Source organism: Esox lucius, chromosome 15 (genome assembly GCF_011004845.1).
Source record: "Esox lucius isolate fEsoLuc1 chromosome 15, fEsoLuc1.pri, whole genome shotgun sequence".
Taxonomy (NCBI): Eukaryota; Metazoa; Chordata; class Actinopteri; order Esociformes; family Esocidae; genus Esox; species Esox lucius.
In genome coordinates this window covers 21,975,745-21,996,120 of record NC_047583.1, presented here as the reverse complement: position 1 = coordinate 21,996,120, position 20,376 = coordinate 21,975,745, and the positions used below count along the sequence as shown (strand labels likewise).

At 45.8% G+C, this 20,376-nt stretch overlaps 1 protein-coding gene across 1 annotated transcript in view; it reads right to left on the bottom strand.

Moving 5' to 3' along the window:
- fut8a (fucosyltransferase 8a (alpha (1,6) fucosyltransferase)) overlaps positions 1-20,376 on the bottom strand; it is a 77,551-nt gene that overhangs the window by 21,012 nt on the left and 36,163 nt on the right. Inside the window, exons 2-3 of the mRNA XM_010897259.5 lie at positions 16,344-16,896; positions 1,407-1,528 (exon numbers count right to left, since the gene is read on the bottom strand). Of these exons, the coding sequence (XP_010895561.2) occupies positions 1,407-1,528; positions 16,344-16,546 (325 nt within the window). The 5' untranslated portion in view covers positions 16,547-16,896. The remainder of the gene's footprint in view (positions 1-1,406; positions 1,529-16,343; positions 16,897-20,376) is intronic.

Here is a 20,376-nt window from a genome sequence, read left to right as displayed (position 1 = left end):
AGAGACCACTTACTGGCGAACTGTCCCTGGAGGGAATGGGAGTATTTTTCCATCAACTCTACCACAGGAGCCTTCGTAGCCCCCCCCCCCCCACAAGACCCTGAACCAACCAGTGCTGAAGCAAGACAGAATGTGAACGCAGAGCCTGGGCAGCCCCCGGCCGTGGCTCCATTTGGTGTGTTCGTGTTTGGCTTGAGCGCAGAAAACACGCACGCTTTCTTTAACTATTATTATTATTTCATTACATCCAGTTCACCAGGCCCCTCGATGATGTGAGGCCCTAGGCTGTTGCCTGTTCCCCCTAATGGTAAGTCGGCGAGTTCTCGCTGGCAGGCAGGGTCCATCAAAGGCCCGGCCAAGTCAAGTCAGGTAGTAGAATCAGGTTTATTAGGTTCTGCACTTAACACAATAACAGTTCTAACAATAAATTCGGTATCGTCTTCCTGTAGCCTGCTTGTATAATGCTTCACGTTACACTAACAAGAGCTTGGGAAAGCCCGATGACCCAGAAAAGGAGCAGATCACATGAGAGAAAAGTGGACTGAACGTTTTGGAGCAAATTTCAAGGTGATGGAGATGGGCCGGATTGCTGCCGCCATCGTTGCATCCGGTCCTGATGCCCGATGGCGGGGTGCGTGTGTGTTGTGCACGTACGGGGCGATGTGTGAAGGCACGTGTGTTATGAGAATAATGGGGGCAGTGCTGTTTTTAGACTCTCCTTTAGAGAAATAGTCATTCTCCACGTGACATCCAGATGTTACAGTCCTTCCTACTAATGGCTCATGGCTATCTCTGGGGAATCGTGAAACACACTATGCCTAGAGCAAGGCCTCAAGGTTATAAACTAATAGTCTTGTTTGGCTGTCAATTTGCTTTTTTTCTGTTATCTTTTCACATTTCTATCTCAGTTTTTCGATCTCAGTTCCTGATGTCCAATTTGCGATTGTGGCCTTGCTTCATTGCAGCAACTCTGCCGGTTCGGGAGATTTGAAAATCGGGATGGGTCCAAGCCGTTCTGCTTCTTATCACACCACTAGCTCCACCAGAAAATATTTGCCAGTACATACAACAAGCTTGAATGAGAGCACATTCCCTGGCCAACAACCACAACACAGTTTGCAGTTGCCCAATGCACCATGAGGAGTCGCTAGAGCACAAAGACATGTCTGGCCAGTCTGACCTCCGAACAATTTGAACTCCTGGCCACAATAATACAGCTGTAGTTAGCCCACTGTGTCACTCGGAAGCCTGCAGCCTTTTCTATCAAAAAGGGACACTTCAAGCTACGAACAGAGTTCAGCTCTTGACCAAGAGTCCCCGATCCTAGATATGTCCCTATGGTCAAATCAAACATAAACCTGAATCCGGAGTGTGAGCGCAGCAGTCCTGCCTGTGTATATTCTCACCATCTCCAGGCAGGCTACGGTAGGAGTTGATCTGTTCCTTGGCTCTGATCAGCTGCTCCTCCAGGGACTTCAGTCTGCTGGCACTCACCACCGGGCCTCCATCCGACTGGCCTTCTGGTAACCTGCAGCAGAGGGAGGAGTAGAAGGGTTAGGTCAGCCTGTGTTCTCCTAGAGACAGGGGTCAGTGTGGGCTACAGCTGACCTGTCGGTGAGAAGGGCCGGACGGGGAGTGATACCGCCTGGGGCCGGTACGAGCTCTTCACACTCGGGTGTTCAGCCGGCGCTGTATCAGACCCGAGTGTGAAAAAAAGTGAAAGGGGAAAGTAAACACCCTGAGCCGCTATCTGTTTCTGTTAGTGTGTGTGTGTTGTTTCCCTGTCAGGTCAACAGGGGTGTCAGCGGGATGATTTCCCAGGGGGCTTTGCGTTTCTTTGCCGCTCTCTACCAGCATGAACTCAAACACAATGATATGTGGGGGAGGGGGGGTGAGAGAAGACCACGGGTTGTGGATGTGTGTGTGCGTGTTTGTATGTAATGATCTGTGGTGAGGTGTGAGAGAAGACCACGGGTTGTGGATGTGTGTGTGTGTTTGTATGTAATGATCCGTGGTGAGGTGTGAGAGAAGACCACGGGTTGTGGATGTGTGTGTGTGTTTGTATGTAATGATCCGTGGTGAGTTGTGAGAGAAGACCACGGGTTGTGGATGTGTGTGTGTGTTTGTATGTAATGATCCGTGGTGAGGTGTGAGAGAAGACCACGGGTTGTGGATGTGTGTGTGTGTTTGTATGTAATGATCCGTGGTGAGGTGTGAGAGAAGACCACTGGTTGTGGATGTGTGTGTGTGTTTGTATGTAATGATCCGTGGTGAGGTGTGAGAGAAGACCACTGGTTGTGGATGTGTGTGTGTGTTTGTATGTAATGATCCGTGGTGAGGTGTGAGAGAATACCACGGGTTGTGGATGTGTGTGTTTGTATGTAATGATCCGTGGTGAGGTGTGAGAGCGACCATAGCGTGGCGGTGGGTGAGTGGGCGTGCATATAATGATCCGTCCAGAAGTGAGGGAGAAACCAGCTACCGCAGGGCAATTCATTCACTGGCAGTAGCTATTCATCACGCCCTGTCCTGCCGTGAGGGGGGAAAGAAAGGCCCTCACCCCCTCCCCATGCCTCACCCCCCCTCAACCAAACTCCATTACTAACGAACAGCCATATCCTTGAAGCTCTATCAGTGGGCGTTGAGCTGGGTCTCTCTCCTACTAGGACTCATCTTGGAGAGGGCGTGTTTCAGGGGAACAGGTGAAGGAAGACTGCATGGGATCATCTTTACCTCAAATGTTTATTTTCTGCATTGAGTCTCTCCGCCAATTTCTAGAGCGCCGACACAATCTAACTGTTGTGATTGGCCAGAGCCAGAACACACAGTGGTGAAGAGGTGTTTGACTTGACATCACCCCTTATTTTCACATTACTCACAAATGCCTTCCACGATGGCATTGTCAGACTGAGGCATGGTCAACAACAGAGCAGCTGAATAATTATGTTTGGGTCATCAGGCAAGCAAGTGGGATAGGAAGAAGTAGATAAACGGCGTGTCCAGGTGTTCTGTTCATCCAAAAAAATCTTTCAGAAGACAAGACCCACATACTGGATGACCTGACCCAATGGGAACTGAGCAGGACGTGACCATGGTGACGGATGTTCTGACCTGCGTTTCCATGGATGCAGTGACAGAGAGCGCAGGCCCCAGCTTTTCCTCGCCTGTCTGTAACATGAAATGATGCATGGAGTTCGGTAATGAAGAGCAGGCTGTTGTGCTGCAAGGTGTGTGTGTGTGTGTGTGGCCACATCATAGCATTTGGCTGTCATCAGGATTGCACAGCCACAAAGCAGAGAGGAAACTGGAGGAAGAATAAAACTGCCATGTCACATTTTGGTCATTCTTGGGTGGTCAAGGACGAAATGAGAGCCACGGAGGAGCCGAGTGGCTGGGGTGCAGATGAGCAGAGTGGCTGGGGTGTAGATGAGCAGAGTGGCTGGGGTGTAGATGAGCAGAGTGGCTGGGGTGTAGATGAGCAGAGTGGCTGGGGTGTAGATGAGCAAAGTGGCTGGGGTGTAGATGAGCAAAGTGGCTGGGGTGTAGATGAGCAAAGTGGCTGGGGTGTAGATGAGCAAAGTGGCTGGGGTGTAGATGAGCAAAGTGGCTGGGGTGTAGATAAGCAAAGTGGCTGGGGTGTAGATGAGCAGAGTGGCTGGGGTGTAGATGAGCAGAGTGGCTGGGGTGTAGATGAGCAGAGTGGCTGGGGCGTAGATGAGCAAAGTGGCTGGGGTGTAGATGAGCCAAGTGGCTGGGGTGTAGATGAGCAAAGTGGCTGGGGCGTAGATGAGCAGAGTGGCTGGGGCGTAGATGAGCAAAGTGGCTGGGGCGTAGATGAGCAGAGTGGCTGGGGTGTAGATGAGCAGAGTGGCTGGGGTGTAGATGAGCAAAGTGGCTGGGGTGTAGATGAGCAAAGTGGCTGGGGTGTAGATGAGCAGAGTGGCTGGGGTGTAGATGAGCAGAGTGGCTGGGGTGTAGATGAGCAGAGTGGCTGGGGTGTAGATGAGCAGAGTGGCTGGGGTGTAGATGAGCAGAGTGGCTGGGGTGTAGATGAGCAGCGCGCGTCAGACAGCCATCCGCTGGGAACAACCTTCCACTGTCTTACCCAGGCTCTGACTATCAAAGACACTGCTACAATCACGTCACGGAACAAAGAGGAACAGACGCAGGGTTATGGAAGTACACGCGAGCCTAATGATTACCCATCTCAAAACTAAGCTCTAGCAGCGATTAGCGTCCACGCAGACACACAACGGCTTTTCAGTTCCAGGTCCCTTCAGAAGGACCCTTGGAGGGCTACACTCCTAGGATCCATATTCAAGTATGGTCTGAATATACGCCTCTGCCTAAGGCCTGCTAGCAACTACGATGAATCAGTGACAGTGAGGTTCCCTTATTGAAGAGCCCCTGGCTGGCTAGCATCAGGCTGACGTTTTTCCTACACCTAGCATGACCCTTCTTATGCTAACTACCCAACAGCTGACGGTGAACATGATTATTGCATTACCAGTATGAAACTGGAGATCCTCCCATGACAGCCAATGAACCAAAGAAGCGGCGGCATAGAAGCCTAATAAAGCTTAAGTGACAGTAGAAAAGCCTTTAATGACACGGGCTACCTGTTACAGAAGCAGCGGGAGAGGCTGGGTGGATCAGGACACATCGACGGCGACACACCCTCCTCCCCCATCTCCCCAGTCCCTCCACAGCTCTTCCTTTCCTCTGATGGAGAGAATTAATGTTCGGGGAAATCGAGCAGGGACTGGAGTAACCTGACATCCCGCACACTAACCTAATGAGGCCGGTAGGAATTGTCGTGCAGGCAGACCACATCACCCCGCAGCCCGCAAACTCAACTCTGCGTCTCGAAAACAGTTCCACCGCTTTTTTCTACTTCATTCTTCCACTCCAATCAGAGTGGAACTAATGCAATTCATTATTCGTTAGAGCTGGGGTTTGTGAAAATCCTCAACATAAAGATTGTGTTATGGATTTCCTGTTTTGTTTTTTTATTTCCAAGAGTTTTCCAATATACAATTTCGGGAAATCCTGGGAAACTATTATCACATGTTGGAACCTTAGGGAAGGTCAGAACAGCCTTGACCAATAAGAATGAGTGGTGACTCAAACCCCCGTATCTTTTTAAGGAACCGGAGCTCAACAAAATGGATTTGCTCCAAAGCAACCAAATGAAAGAAGGAAAATCAACTGTATCTATACACCAAACAGCATGCAAAAAAAGCCACACTCAGCTGATCACTCACTCACTCAGCGGTTATGGTGTTTCAAAAAGCAGAAGAAAGCTGTCAGACTGAAAGGACTTTTCTTTTGGGGAACTCTGCAGTCACCTCCCATGGCAGGCCTTGTGGACACGCTGCCAAAGGTTTTCGATTTGAAACCATTTAGTGGGGTAGCTAAACCATCTAAAATACGAATAATAACCTGTGTTGACAGGAAGGAGCTCATGCTTTCTGAGGACGTTTGTGACGGTGACTAGTGGGCTTTGATCGAGCACCTTGAAAAGCCTGTTTTCAGACAGACACAATATTTTAATGTTATGGCGCAAGCTTGCTAGTCAAGCACTAGGTACAGTTTTCATGGGCACCACATGGAACCCAAAATGGTTCTAATTAGAACTAACCAAAAAGCGTTCACCCTGAAACAAATGAAAGGTTATCCTGCACAGGACATCCAAAGAACTTTGGACACTTTTGGAACTAATTTAAGTGTGTAGCGTGTACACCTCATGCCCTCATTCAAATCATACTCCCACACCAATCAGACACGCATGCTCACTATCACACCCAGACACACCCAGACACACCCAGACAGATAGAGAAGAGTGAGAGCTTTCTCTTCACCCCGTTCAGTTCACTGCACTAAACTCGCTTGAGTGCATCACAGTATGGGTCGGTGAGTACACAGGACATCCAAATAACCTTTTTGGAACTAATTTAAATGTATAGCGTGTACACCTTATCCAGTCATTCAAATCACACACACACACACACACACACCATTCAGACACGCATGCTCACACTCACACCGAGATAGAGAGATAAGAGTGAGAGCTCTCTCTTCACTACATTCGGTTCACTGCACTAAACTCACTTGAGTGCATCAACGTATGGTTCTGTGTGTATGAAAGCCTTCTGTCTGAATGTTTCACTACAGTTGAGCGCTGACATCTTATTACTGTACTTCCACTGGGCTGGATGATAAACTGGTAGAGGCTGAGATGGGAACGGCAACACACAAAGACCTGGTACAACTGACACAAAGACCTGGGACAGATGTTAGGCAGAAACAACTGACCACAATGACCTGAGACAGATGTTAGGCAGAAACAACTGACCACAAAGACCTGGGACAGATGTTAGGCAGAAACAACTGACCACAAAGACCTGGGACAGATGTTAGGCAGAAACAACTGACCACAAAGACCTGGGACAGATGTTAGGCAGAAACAACTGACCACAAAGACCTGGGACAGATGTTAGGGACAGATGTTAGGCAGAAACAACTGACCACAAAGACCTGGGACAGATGTTAGGCAGAAACAACTGACCACAAAGACCTGGGACAGATGTTAGGCAGAAACAACTGACCACAAAGACCTGGGACAGATGTTAGGCAGAAACAACTGACCACAAAGATTTGGGACAGATGTTAGGCAGAACTGACACAGAGCATACAGATCAGGTGAAAGTACATGACATTTCTTCCGGTAAGGGACTCTACCGCCTTGCATTGGTATTTTATATTTATATAATCACACAATTATATGCACTGCATGTCATGCATTAGAAAAGTTGTGTTTTCAACAGTTGTGTTTCCGTCTGATTGTCAGTCACTGATTGCCAGCTACCTACGCATATTTTATTTACAAATACAATCTTTTGAAATTGCAGTGTGCTGGGAACCCAGGAATTAGATGAATGAATCTGTTACAAAAACCCTACACAGTGGGGTGAACAAGTATTTGATACACTGCCGATTTTGCAGGTTTTCCCACTTACAAAGCATGTAGCCCATCCCAGCCTTGTGCAGGTCTACAATTTTATCCCTGATGTCCTTACACAGCTCTCTGGTCTTGGCCATTATGGAGAGGTTGGAGTCTGTTAGATTGAGTGTGTGGACAGGTGTCTTTTATACAGGTAACAAGTTCAAACAGGTGCAGTTAATACAGGTAATGAGTGGAGAACAGGAGGGCTTCTTAAAGAAAAACTAACAGGTCTTTGAGAGCCGGAATTCTTACTGGTTGGTAGGCGATCAAATACTTATGTCATGCAATAAAATCATTTAAAAATCATACAATGTGATTTTCTGGATTTCAGTTTTTCCGTCTCTCACAGTTAAAGAGTCCCTATGATAAAAATGACAGACCTCTACATGCTTTGTAAGTGGGAATCCCTGCAAAATCGGCAGTGTGTCAAATACTTGTTCTCCCCTCTGTAGGTGAAAAGTCACCGACCATCATTAACACCTGTAGGCTGAAACCTCCTTTTCTGAACGCGTGCGTCTCCGCCCCGTTACTGTGTCTCCCACTTAATGTTGTTTGGAATCCTTCATTCGTTTTGGAATGTTCATTCTCAGTTTTTTGCGTTACGCCGTATACCTGCTATTTGTTAATCCAGGACGTTGTCACCAGACTGTACCAGCTTACTGTACTTTCACCCCAGAGGGTACCATCGGCCAGGTAGAGGTTTCAGACCACTCCAAAATCTCTGTCCAAACCCTGTCTAAACAATGTTTATATATATATATTTGTGTGTACGCATCTGCGCCACTGTGTTTGTATATGAGAGTGGAGGGGAAGGTGCGGGTTGTCAGACACTCTGAACGAGGCTATTTATTTCTCTCCCACAGAGACGAAGAAAAAGCAAAGCAGCGAGAAGGAAGAAGTATCAGCCGTGTAAACAAGCCCTGTTGCTGAGAGAAAAGTGTCTCTGGCAGCCATCCAGGGCCAGGAACCAGCGCGAACAGCGCCCTGAGGAGGCACGACATCTGGCCACAAAACAGGTGAGTCACACACACATAACCTCCCACCACCAAAGGACACAGTAACGACGTAATTAGTCGCAGTGACCTAGGTCCTGTCTCCGTTACCAGGCCAACATGTGGTGTCAGACACAACTCAAACTCTGTACTTATGGGGCCTGAGAGCAATTAGCTTAGACCTGGACAGCACCCTGTTCCCTACATCCTATGGGGCTTAGTCAAAGTAGTGCACAGGCTTGTAATGGATTACAAAAAAAAACTGTAACTGTATTCCGTTATGTTACCAATTAAAATATTGTAATCGGATTACTGATACTTTTGAAAAAGAATAGTTGGATTGTTTCATTTGAAAAAGAATAGGGTCCGCGAAATCATTATGACCTGTTGCGTTGTGCGTGTGATCATGTGTGCAGAGGAGCGTGCGCATAACCAGATTAGTTTACAATGAAGCGTTCTTTTTATTCTCTCCTCTTTTCTCCTGCTTGGCTGGCTGTTACAAACAGAGTGTGTCTACGATAATAATAGCCAACCTATGTGATTTTGTTACCTACTATTGACGTATCTTTCTCAGAACAATGATATTTATTGGATTAATTGGAATGACTGAATATCTGACACACCTTTAGTGTGTGATGTAGAGATGTAGCCCAATCATATTGAAACAGAACGCAATGGTTTAGAAACCCATTCCCAAGGCACATCTTGTAAAATGCAAAAACACTGATTGATCCCGCATAAGGTGTTCTATTGTCTATAGGCTATTCCTATTTGTCTTCTAAAATGCCTCTTAAAATGAAAGTAAAACTGAGTTTGAGTAATCATAAAGTTACATTCCTGATTACAAATGTGGACAAATGTGGTAACCTGTAACTGCAATGGATTACATTTTAAAAGTAACCTACCCCACCCTGTGAACGGGAGTATAAAATGAATGAATGAGAGAAAAGGACAGGAAGGAAGTCTAACAGGTCGTTGCAGTAGATTTACATACAACGTCTGTGAAATTTGAATGAATGGGAACAGCTGGTTTGAATGCGCTATTGTGCCATCATACAGACATAAAATGGAGTGTGTGGGAGATATATATGTAGGTTAAGCTGGACAAAGAATGGGTTGAGGGAGAGGAAGGGATGTGGATGTGTGCGTTCAGAACAACTGTGTGATACTGGACCTCTGCCATCAACCCGGTTTGTGTGTGTGTGTGTGAAAATGTACCCAGTACAGATTTTGAGTCAATGTTTGAGTTGGACTGCCATTTCTGTTAATCCTGTATCTGTAATGCTAATAGTGTGCCTTTGTAAGAGACTGCGTGCATTTGTTTGTTTGAGCATGTGCAAGTGTGCACCTAAGTTAGATTATTCCTAATGGCATTTAAGACATATGTGTCTGCTGATGAAAACACTCAGAAATCCCAGTTCCATGTTTTCATCCCGGTCCGTTCTATCCTCACCACAGCACAAACAGCCCAGTGAAGTAAAGGCCATGTCCTAATTAAAACACATTCAGATGACACTAATGGATAAGCTCATATAAGCCTTTGCACAAATGTGCAATTTATAGTATAGTACATATTAGATGGTCATAACATCTTTCATTTAGCAATTCTACTTAGATTCTAAAGCACTTAAAGCATGAAGGTATTCTAAAAAAGAAAGACAATGTGAAATTGGTCTTGTGCAACGCATTGTGAAACTCATGTAACAGATGAATCATTAAGGCATTTCATAAATGAGCTTCTTCTGGGATGAGGGGTCTTCCATAGGTTGGTTAGCTGTTGTTACTACTTGTCTTTGGATAGATTCAACAAAACCCTGAAAATGTTCATGTGCCAGGGACTTTATTGAGTCTATGTGAAGTATTTATTAATGTCTCAATCCAACTGTTACCAACAGTCATTTTAGTGTGTTCCTTTGGAAAAGGACGTGGGTGACCCTGAATAAATTCATAAGACGCTGCGGGTGTCACAGCAGGAAGCCACAAAGATGATCAAGATCTGTAGACTCAGAAGATGTAGGAGGCCTAAAGACCATTATATGACTTTTGTCTTTTCCGTATATTTTCTGATCGAAGACTTTGTTCCATAAGCTCGATGCAATACATGAATATGCAATGCCTCTATTAGAAACATCAATAGAGCTACTTATAAAAGAAGTGAAGATAACACTGTATCTCGTGGGGGAGACAACATTTAAACAGTTTTAACCCATAACAACAAACTATCTGACCACTGTTCCTTTAACAGCAGGGTTTTCATTTACAAAATGTGACAGCAACTTTAATGGTTCACAGGTAGAGGCCAAATGTAAAGTAACGGTGCTCTAAAAAGGGTCATTTCTTTCATCTGTGTAAACTGGGAGCTTCCACAGCATATGGGAGCTTCCACTTGCTTATGCAAGCAACAGAGTTTTTCTTACAAAGGACAAAAACAAATTTTAATGTCCCATTAAGCTTTAAATCTGTGCCCTTAATGTGGTTATGTCACTCTCATGAAATGGGAAATACAGTCAAAGTCACAACTGTTCAGATGAAGGACAGAACAAGAAACCAGGCAAGCCTAGTTGAGCCGGCCTGCAATAGAACATTTTAAAAACTCGAGATTCGAACCTGGGTCACCCACATGAAAGGCTGTGTCGTTGACCACTACACCACAAAGCTGTACAGTTGCTGGGTGTCAATATAGCCTCTTGTCTCCATCCTCTTTTGCCACTGGCCATTTTAATAGTTAATTGGCCATTCGTGAAAGACATTGATACAGTTAAACTGAATAACGTTTCTTACTATGTATTGCATTTGCCACTGGCCGTTTTAACAGCGTATTAGCCAGTAATAAGCTTTACCGGCATCTACTAACTTACTGGAATAGTCAAAAGAATTGAGCAATTAGAGAGTCTGCCAAATGTTATAAGAACATATTTTTATTCTTTCATGGCAAAACAACATACTTTTTTCTTTCGTTCTTGGATGATATTTATACAATAACTATAAATAAAGGTGACGAACTTTTTGATCAAGTGAAAAGACGAGAGAATCGTGGAATCTGTCTTTAACCACTACACCACGGCATTACACGTTTCAGCAGTCGCTAGACTCCATTGAGAATTGTGTTAAATTAACTGACGTTTCTTATTAAGTTTACCTCCACCACAAATAGCGTCTATGATCTGTATTGGTTTTGCCAATGGACGTTTTAACAGCTTATTTGCCAGCTTACTAGTATCTACTAACGTCCTGGGAATAATCATAAGAATTTAGCAATTTCTAGCGTGACTGAAGATGAACTATTCCATGCCAGAAACAGCTGCAATATAACCGTATACAGTACAGTTTCAGCCAGTGAAGTTTTCACCAATATGGAATAATTCACAATGCGTACTTCGCATTGTTCACAAGAATAGTTCACAAGTCCGCTTCTCTAACCACTACGCTATTTAACAAGGGTCAGTCAGTCAGTCACTCAGTCAGTCAGTCAGTAAGAGACATTTCCTCTTCTTAGCTGGCTCCGCTTACACCGCCCGGCAAAAATGAGTTCTGCAACTCTGACACGCTCCCATGTCCCAACCGTCATAGGCCGCACATTTCTGACTAAATCAATCATTGTTTGGAGCATATCAGAGATATGTCCTCCTGGCAATTCACATCCACTGAAACACACACAGACTGATTGTACAGTAAATGCTTCTGAGCCTTCCTGCAGAGAATGGTGGCATCTGACGGCAAAGGGAAAAAGAACGTCAACACCTTGGACTAATCGGCTGCCGGAGATCTCCTCGGCTCCACCTCTCCTTCCATCTCTCTATCTCGTCCTCCGTTCCTGACCTGCATTCACCTCCTCTTTCCATTTGTTCCTCCGTTCCTTACCTGCATTCACCCCCTCCCACCATGGCTACACAAACAAAGGAAGTCTCTTTCACTAGCTCCACATATTCCAGCTCTGCTCTCGGTTCAACCCTTCCCCTCTCTCACCCCCCCCCCACCCACCCCCCCATCGCTACAAACACAAAAGCTCTTTGACAGGCAGGCAGACAGCTTCCCCGGAGTGAGATAGCTACCATAGCGACCAGCCAGGGAACATTTAATTTTTTATTCAATCCTGGTGACAGAACAGAAAACATAATCTTTCTCACTACTTCTACATTTACCTGAGACTCTTCTCCATAGCTATTCACATACTATATTGATTGCATATATTATTTAGTATCTATGTGTTGATTACACAAGGGAAGGAGCTAATCAGAAATTGAACTGATATGGCCAGATTGTAAATGTAGCCAGGACACCAGGGTCATCTGATCTTCTTTAGTGACCACAGAGTCAGGACACCTGTTTAATGTCCCATCTGAAAGTTGTTTATTTCACTGCCCTGGGGCATTGGGACTTAATTTAAAGCTCAGAGGAATGACTGCCCCCTACTGGCCTTCCTACAATTGATCTCCCATCCAGGGATCAGGCAGGACCAACCTTGCTTAGCTTCAGAGCCAAAACATCAGCGCTGGATGCTCTGCTGCTGGCCACTCTGACAGAATGTTGTCGTATTTGTGACTTTTCTTGAGTAATTGGTTTACTAGTTTTGATTGAATACTTGGCACACCAAAAACAATTAGCTCTCAGCTCAGACAGGAAAACAGGCTAACAGCAAGATTCACGGCAACACAGACACAACTACACAAACCACAATGCCAACATGGACCCGTTAACACACATGGTTGTACCATAAACCCATACGACCACACACACATCCGCCATGTTTCCTAGACTTTTCAGGCCTGCCATTATGTTTTTAATCAAAAATGTATTTCCCTGAAGCTCTAACCATATACATAAAAGAACCCTAACCTTAACCTCAATGGCCTAACATGTATGCCCATTCCTTATTGTAACATTAACTCCTCACCCAAACCTTAATCATAGCCTAATCCGTAAGCCTACAAAAGCATTTGGGAAAGTAAGACTTCGCAACAAGTCTTGAATGTCACCGTGTTGTCATGTAAGGTCAGGCGCTGTTAGTGAATTTATGTCCTTAAAAGGTAAGGAAACAGATACACAGACACACACACACACACACAGATACACACACATCTGTCTTGACCAAACATTTGTCTCTGTCTGGTGTTGTCAAGACAGTGCCTCTCTAAATTCTTCCTCTCTCTAGGGCTCCTTCTGTCAACAGCACTTCACAGATGGGGGGGGGGGGGGGGGGGGGGCGGCAGGTCTACCACCGCACCACCAGAAACCTCCCTCCCTCACATCCACTCGTTCCATCACACTGTCACTCAACCAGCGAGGGGTCAATCAAACCTGCAGCGCTCACTATCTCTGCCACGAACACAGTGCCATGTCTGCTGATCTCATCATTAGTGTGTGTGTGTGTGTGTGTCTGTCCACATGGAGCTTGTCAGAATGACTGACAGCTGGCTCAAGGGAGATAGTGCGATACTGCTCCGTTTTAAATTGACCATTAAGTCAATACACAATAACGATGAACCCTTAAGATACCCAAACAACGCTGCATGCGTGCGCCCGCGCGCGCACACGCACGCACACAATCACACACGGACACGCGATGCCCGAGTCAAACAGCTCTGTTAGCATTGCGGACCGCAGTCTCTGCAGTTCCTCAGAGAGTGCGTGCTGCAGTCTCACTGCGACGGCAAATGCCCCCCCACTTCAGAGGGCCAGTGAGGACGCAGAGCCCCCCTGGCAGAACCACAACACTGTACATGTGACGTTACCTTTGGCCTGGAGAGTCTGACTACGACTCACTGTGTCCTGAGGTCTAAGGTTGACCAGGGGTTTTAGCATGGGCTTATCACAACAGACAGCACTGATGGGTCATTGATGTCTGAAAAGCCCCACAACTATAACTACAGGATATTATTAGTTTGACTATTATTACTACCACTACTACATACTTTTTTTTACTATTACTGCTACTGCTATAGCACAACTACTACTATTACTATTATTGCTACAACAACCACTGTAACTACTACTGCTACCACTACTACTATTACTACAACTGCTATTATTAATACCACTACAGCTATAACCATTAATACTACTGAGTAATGTAAAAAAAAAAAAAGTATTCCCCAATCTAAAACTAGACGCCTCAACACTAACCTAACCCCAAATTCCAGACAATCAAACTAGATTTGACCTTAACCCTGAAACTGATCAAAGTGCTTTTGTGAGGATTGGTGAAATATCCTCACTTCCCCCGATTATATTTCCCTATGACCCACCCCTTTTACATGTAGCTAGAACATCAGTCCTTATTTTGATTTTTCTGATTTCTTTCTCCTTCATTATTGGAGGCGACTGTAAGTACAGTAGAATCAACCTGATTTTAGTGATTGTACGAGAAACCAAGTACACCAGGGAGACACAGTAATGTGCTTCTGTATGCCAGTCTCCCAGTGTTTGCCTGAGTCTGAGTGAGCATAGATGCGTGAATGTGTCTCAAATCAGGTCACACCTCGGGCTTCACTCTCTGTGAATGCCACTTCTGAACATTACTTTCTTCCTTTCTGAACTATCTTTTGAAACATTAAACAGGACAGACCCTATCAGTGTACAGCTCTGACGCTTTAGGCTCGAATCAATTGGCATGACATTGTTTGAGGGCCATGACATGGCGTCTGACAAGCCTGATAGCCGAACAGCTTTGGTCATGGCCTTTAGGCACAGCCCATCAGTCCACGATGCCACCCTGCCAATCAAACATCTCACAACATGTCACTGCAGATGGTTTCACCAGCACCATGTCAGACACTGACGGTACATGGCTGCAGCTACCATGAAGTAGAAGAAAGTAAAATAAAACAAAAGGTTTAAACAAAAGTGAGATAACAGAATATCAAGGCTTGAGTTACGCCATGAGCGAAGGAATGATTCGCAGTCTTACAGGATATCTCGGGATTTCTCTTGGTGCACTCTGAAAACAACTCCCTCGAAGCACATTCCTGAAATATTACTGATGGACAACGCCGCCTGGAATGATTGGGTCAGAACAATTGAACAATTGAAGTGTAAAGAGTTAGTACGAATGAACACATTATAACCCATTTATTTCAAGTAGCTAACAAACAAAAACTATCTTAGTGTGAATGAATAGCGACGACCAGGCATGGAATTTCATCATTTTAGGGGCAAGGCCATTTGGCAAAAAGTTTTAAGGCACAAAGGCCACTGAGTGAAATAGGGGGATTTGGAGCTTACAAATAAAAACTTGAATTGTTGATAAGAAAAATACTTGCATGACATAAAAACATACATTATACACTTTTTTTTATATCATTATTTGAATAATAACTTATTATAACTGCTATGTTTTTTCCACATAAAAAGTTAAATAATCATGCTTTTCATCCTTAAAATTAAATCTACTGCTTGCTAAAAAAAATATTTACAGTTAAGTAGCATTAAGGTTAAACAGCAAGAAGACTAACCTCAGTTACACAAAAGTAAACTGCGAAGTATCCTTTAACATCACAACCAACCGCACAAATGTGTACGACCTGAATGAACAAATGTGGTGACTTATTTGGGTGCGGTGCAAGTCATTTTTGTGTTTTTCATCACAAACACAGCCACGTCTAGTAACCTAACGTTACTTCTCAGAGCTCACAAAAAGCGGTCAGGTGTATTCTCCCAATCAGAGTTCGGAATTTACCCACTTCCTGGTAGCTCATGAACGCACCTTCCAAAACATAGAGGTTTGATTCAGTTAAGCACTAAATAATCTAAACAGATCTATCGATCGATAACTTAGCTTGCTTATTTGCAAGCTAAGTAGTCCATTCCTGTGGTTGTTTTCAGTTGCGAACTACAAACAAACTTACAAACAAACACACAGACTGCTGACCGCAAGATTTTTACAGTAGCAGGAGCACAAAGGTCATGGTGGACGGAGGGTGTCAATGATTTTCGGGGCATCACGGCCAGAGTGAAGGGCAATGATAACTGGTTTATGTAAGCAATTTGGCACCACAGAGATGTGTGGTATACAGCTAAGAGATGTTGTGTCAGTCATGAGAACAACCCTTAGATGAGGAGCACTGGCCACCCATGCCTTATCACATCATTCAACTTGCTTTGGCAAGTTTCCCACGCTAGTAAAGCCCTTTGAACTGACGGTTGTGAAATTCGTAGGAGGTAGAGAAAATGTGAAGGGAGAGCAGAAAGGGAGAGCAGAAGAGAAATGATATGAAGAAATTAAGAACTACAAAAGATGTGAAAGACAGAGAGACAGACAGTGAGAGTTAGAAAGGCAGACACGGAGCGAAAGAGACAGAGAGAGAGACAGAAACAAGAAGACAGCCCCCAGTCGGTCTGTGTCTCACCTGAGTGTCTCTGCCATTCTCCTCAGGTCCTCATTCTGCTGCTTCAGTCTCTCCAACTTGGCCAGGATCTTGGACAGCTCTCTGCTGGATCTCTCCGGGTGCTCACTGTCTCTCACCAGGTGACCTCCGATGTAAAACAGCAGCGTGCCCCAGGCCAGCAGCACCAGCATGATCCAGCGCCACGAACCCGCCCACGGACGCATCGTACAGCCCTCTGGGGCTCCGGGCGGTTAAGGGAAAGGGGCTGGGGGCAGCACTCCCGTCACAACGGGCCCTGAGGCATGGCGAGAATGTCGACAGAGGGGGCGTGGTTTTGTTTCTGGAAGGAGCTGGGTTGCCGGTGTTAGTTAATGCATGGCTACGGCTCCTCCCGGGTTTAGTGCGGTGTGAGGTATGTCTGGGTCTTCCCTCCTGTCTGGGTTTGGCTGGACCGGGCCTGTGCTGAGCCTGGGTCCGGTTGGCTGACCGTTGTTGACCCTCCGTGTCTCAGTAGCCCTCTGGTGGGCCGGCAGATGGCTCAGTACTTCTCTCTCTCCCTACAGAGTACTTCCCTCTGTTCAAAGATAAAACAAAGCAACAGGGTAAGGGAGAATCACTGACCAAAACAAACCCTAGACAAACCGCAGCTCGGCCCTTGTCTCCATTCCTCCCTCATCCTCTCGCCTGATGAATCAGAATTCAAAACCCCTCCACAGCATCAGACTCCCCCCCCCCCGATGCCTTGTACACCAACGCCACTCAACTCTCCGCTCGACAAACTGACCGGACACAATACGCGCCAACTTCCTGACACAGCACCGATACACCACTCGACTTCTGACACGCAGCCAGGACCGCTGATCGGAGTGCAGCCAGAGGCCGGCAAGCCTGAGCGAAAGGAGACGGGCAGCTAGCGGTAGTTCCCTCATCTGAAAACAATCTGGGTTAAACCATTGTTATTTCCAGGAGTGTGAAGTATCCCCTTACTTCTACACAGGGGTAGGATGAGTTCCTACCCCCAACCAGGCGCTGCTCACACACACACACGCACACACACACACACACACATTCTGACATCATAGGCCAACAAATGGTTCTAAGGTTGACCAGGGCTTTTTGCATGGGCTTATCACAACAGACTGCTTATGGATTTCTGTGTGGAGCATATACAATATATTATAGATTGTAGCAGTGGTTTGGGCCGAGGCAATCAAAGGGTGAACTCAATGAATTAATCAATAGACTGACCTTCTCCTGCCAGCCTGTCAGAGCGAGAGAGAGAGAGATAGAGAGACAGAGAGAGAGAGAGAGACAGAGAGAGAGAGAGACAGAGAGAGGGCTGCAGACGGCTAGCATGAGGAAGGCTAGTGAGAGAGTCTTGTGAGGATAGCTATTGAACAAATTTGACTTAAATCTCTTTCCCTTTCTCCCTTTGTCTCTCGGTCTCCCCTCCGTTTCTCTCTGTCTGTTCGCCTGTCTCGCTATTTTTTCTATCACACGCATATGTCTGATTCCATCTCCCTCTTTCTCTCTGTCAGTGACGTTGTCTCTTGCTTTGTCTCCCTGTCTTTCTCTCCATCTCTCTCTATTCCCCTGTTCTCTCTTTTTCCCTGGTCTCTCTTTCTGTCAGACTCTTGCCCACACCAACCCTGCTAGGCCTCTCTGATCAATTCCCAACCACCTGCCTGGTACCTGTGTATAATGGTATCTAATTGTCTTCAATATGGTTCTGTAAATGGCATTGGATCAATAGAAAATGTCATTAAAAAGTCAATATTTGTCTTGTTGTTAAATAACTGCCTTAGGACCTTGTATCTAGAAATACTGCAGTGATTACTCTTCATACTGCTACACACACACACACACACACACACAAGCATGCACACGACAGAAACGATAAACCATGTGTCACGAATCCAGTAGCAACCGATGACATGTCACAATGGTTGGGCTAATGAAAGTCAACTCTCAGGGGTGAACACAACTGATTGTTCTCTCACCGGGCATATTACACAGCACCAGCCTCTACTACCACCAGGGCCCTGTCCCATTCGGAATGGATCACAGCCCAGGAGCCTGGTTCTGTAATGTGAGACAGTGTGATGTCCCACCCCTTTTACAGGTCTCTACTGTAGTCTGTACAGTACAGCACTGTCTACACACTGTAAATTAAAGTGCTGAATTCATCTGTCAGTCAAGGTATCTACAGATGCAAGATTATTATAAGAATACATATTTAAAAATGTTATGTTGTAATGGAATCAATTCTATTTTGTAATGGAACATATTACATGGTGCAATGGAACCCATTCTATGTTTTATGTAATGTGACAAGGTGATACAATGAAACATTACACATGACCATTAATGCAACCATGTGACTTAAGGTCTTTCACTCTTAGCTGATGGCCAAGTCTCATTCAGTTTGTTGTGCATGTCCCAGCCAGTGACAGAATCTAACTCCATTTGCTGTGCCTTTCTCAGCCAATGAATAATTAAGCTCTATCTCCCTCCTCTCTTGTTTGTCTACTCTCTCTGTCCAGAGCTAGGGACTAGGTAACAGACATGTCTCTCTGTCCAGAGCTAGGGACTAGGTACCAGACATGTCTCTCTGTCCAGAGCTAGGGACTAGGCAACAGACATGTCTCTCTGTCCAGAGCTAGGGACTAGGTAACAGACATGTCTCTCTGTCCAGATTTAGGGACTAGGTAACAGACATGTCTCTCTGTCCAGAGCTAGGGACTAGGTAACAGACATGTCTCTCTGTCCAGATTTAGGGACTAGGTAACAGACATGTCTATCTGTCCAAAGCTAGGGACTAGGTAACAGACATGTCTCTCTGTCCAGAGCTAGGGACTAGGTAACAGACATGTCTCTCTTTCCAGAGCTAGGGACTAGGTAACAGACATGTCTCTCTGTCCAGAGCTAGGGACTAGGCAACAGACATGTCTCTCTGTCCAGAGCTCGGGACTAGGTAACAGCCATGTCTCTCTGTCCAGAGCTAGGGACTAGGTAACAGACATGTCTCTCTGTCCAGAGCTAGGGACTAGGTAACAGACATGTCTCTCTGTCCAGAGCTAGGGACTAGGCAACAGACATGTCTCTCTGTCCAGAGCTCGGGACTAGGTAACAGCCATGTCTCTCTGTCCAGAGCTAGGGACTAGGTAACAGCCATGTCTCTCTGTCCAGAGCTAGGGACTAGGTAACAGACATGTCTCTCTGTCCAGAGCTAGGGACTAGGTAACAGACATGTCTCTCTGTCCAGAGCTAGGGACTACGCAACAGACATCCTTCAGGAACAACAATACAGCATATAGTTTGAGGTTTGGCAACAACCTCATGTATGAGTCAGAAGCCCTGGGGAGTGTCCACATGGCTTGAGATTTGTCAAGCCTCACGGTAGTGTTCTATGTATTGATGGGTTTTCTAGGTAGAACCGACACTGTAGGCTATCCTCAGTAAAACCCTGGACCACCCTGCCTCCCCAAGGCCTGACACTAATGTCAACTCCTTTGGCCATAAGTGGACTTTGCAAGGGGTGGGTCATTTGAGCACTGTCATTACCTATGGATAAGTGAAGTGTGAGAATCCAAACGGATCTTCTTGGGTTATTTATGATAATGGAGAATGCCAGATCTATGTTCTTAGTAGGACAGGGAACCCAGCCAGCCAGCCAGCCAGAAACACACACACACACACACATACATTATTCTCTTCTCTTATTGAATAAGTGAAGCCTCAAGGGCTTAACTCTAAACCACTAAACTAGGACGAGAGGAAACCAAGGTGTCATCAATAGTGATTGCCACTGCAGCACTGTGTGTAAGCCAAGCCAGCCCAGCAGATTGTTGCTCTGTGTGTGTGTGTCTGAGACCTGGGCTGAGGTTGATCTGAATGGGGGTAGGGATAGCTGAGCAGGAGGCCACGCCAAAGGACGGAGGTTAGAGGTCACGGACCAGGTCAGAATCCTTTGGGAGCAAGGGACTTTCAGTTCAGCTTCCCTCCAACCTGATCCTCTAACCGCCCATCCTCCGACATTCATCAACAAAGCTCC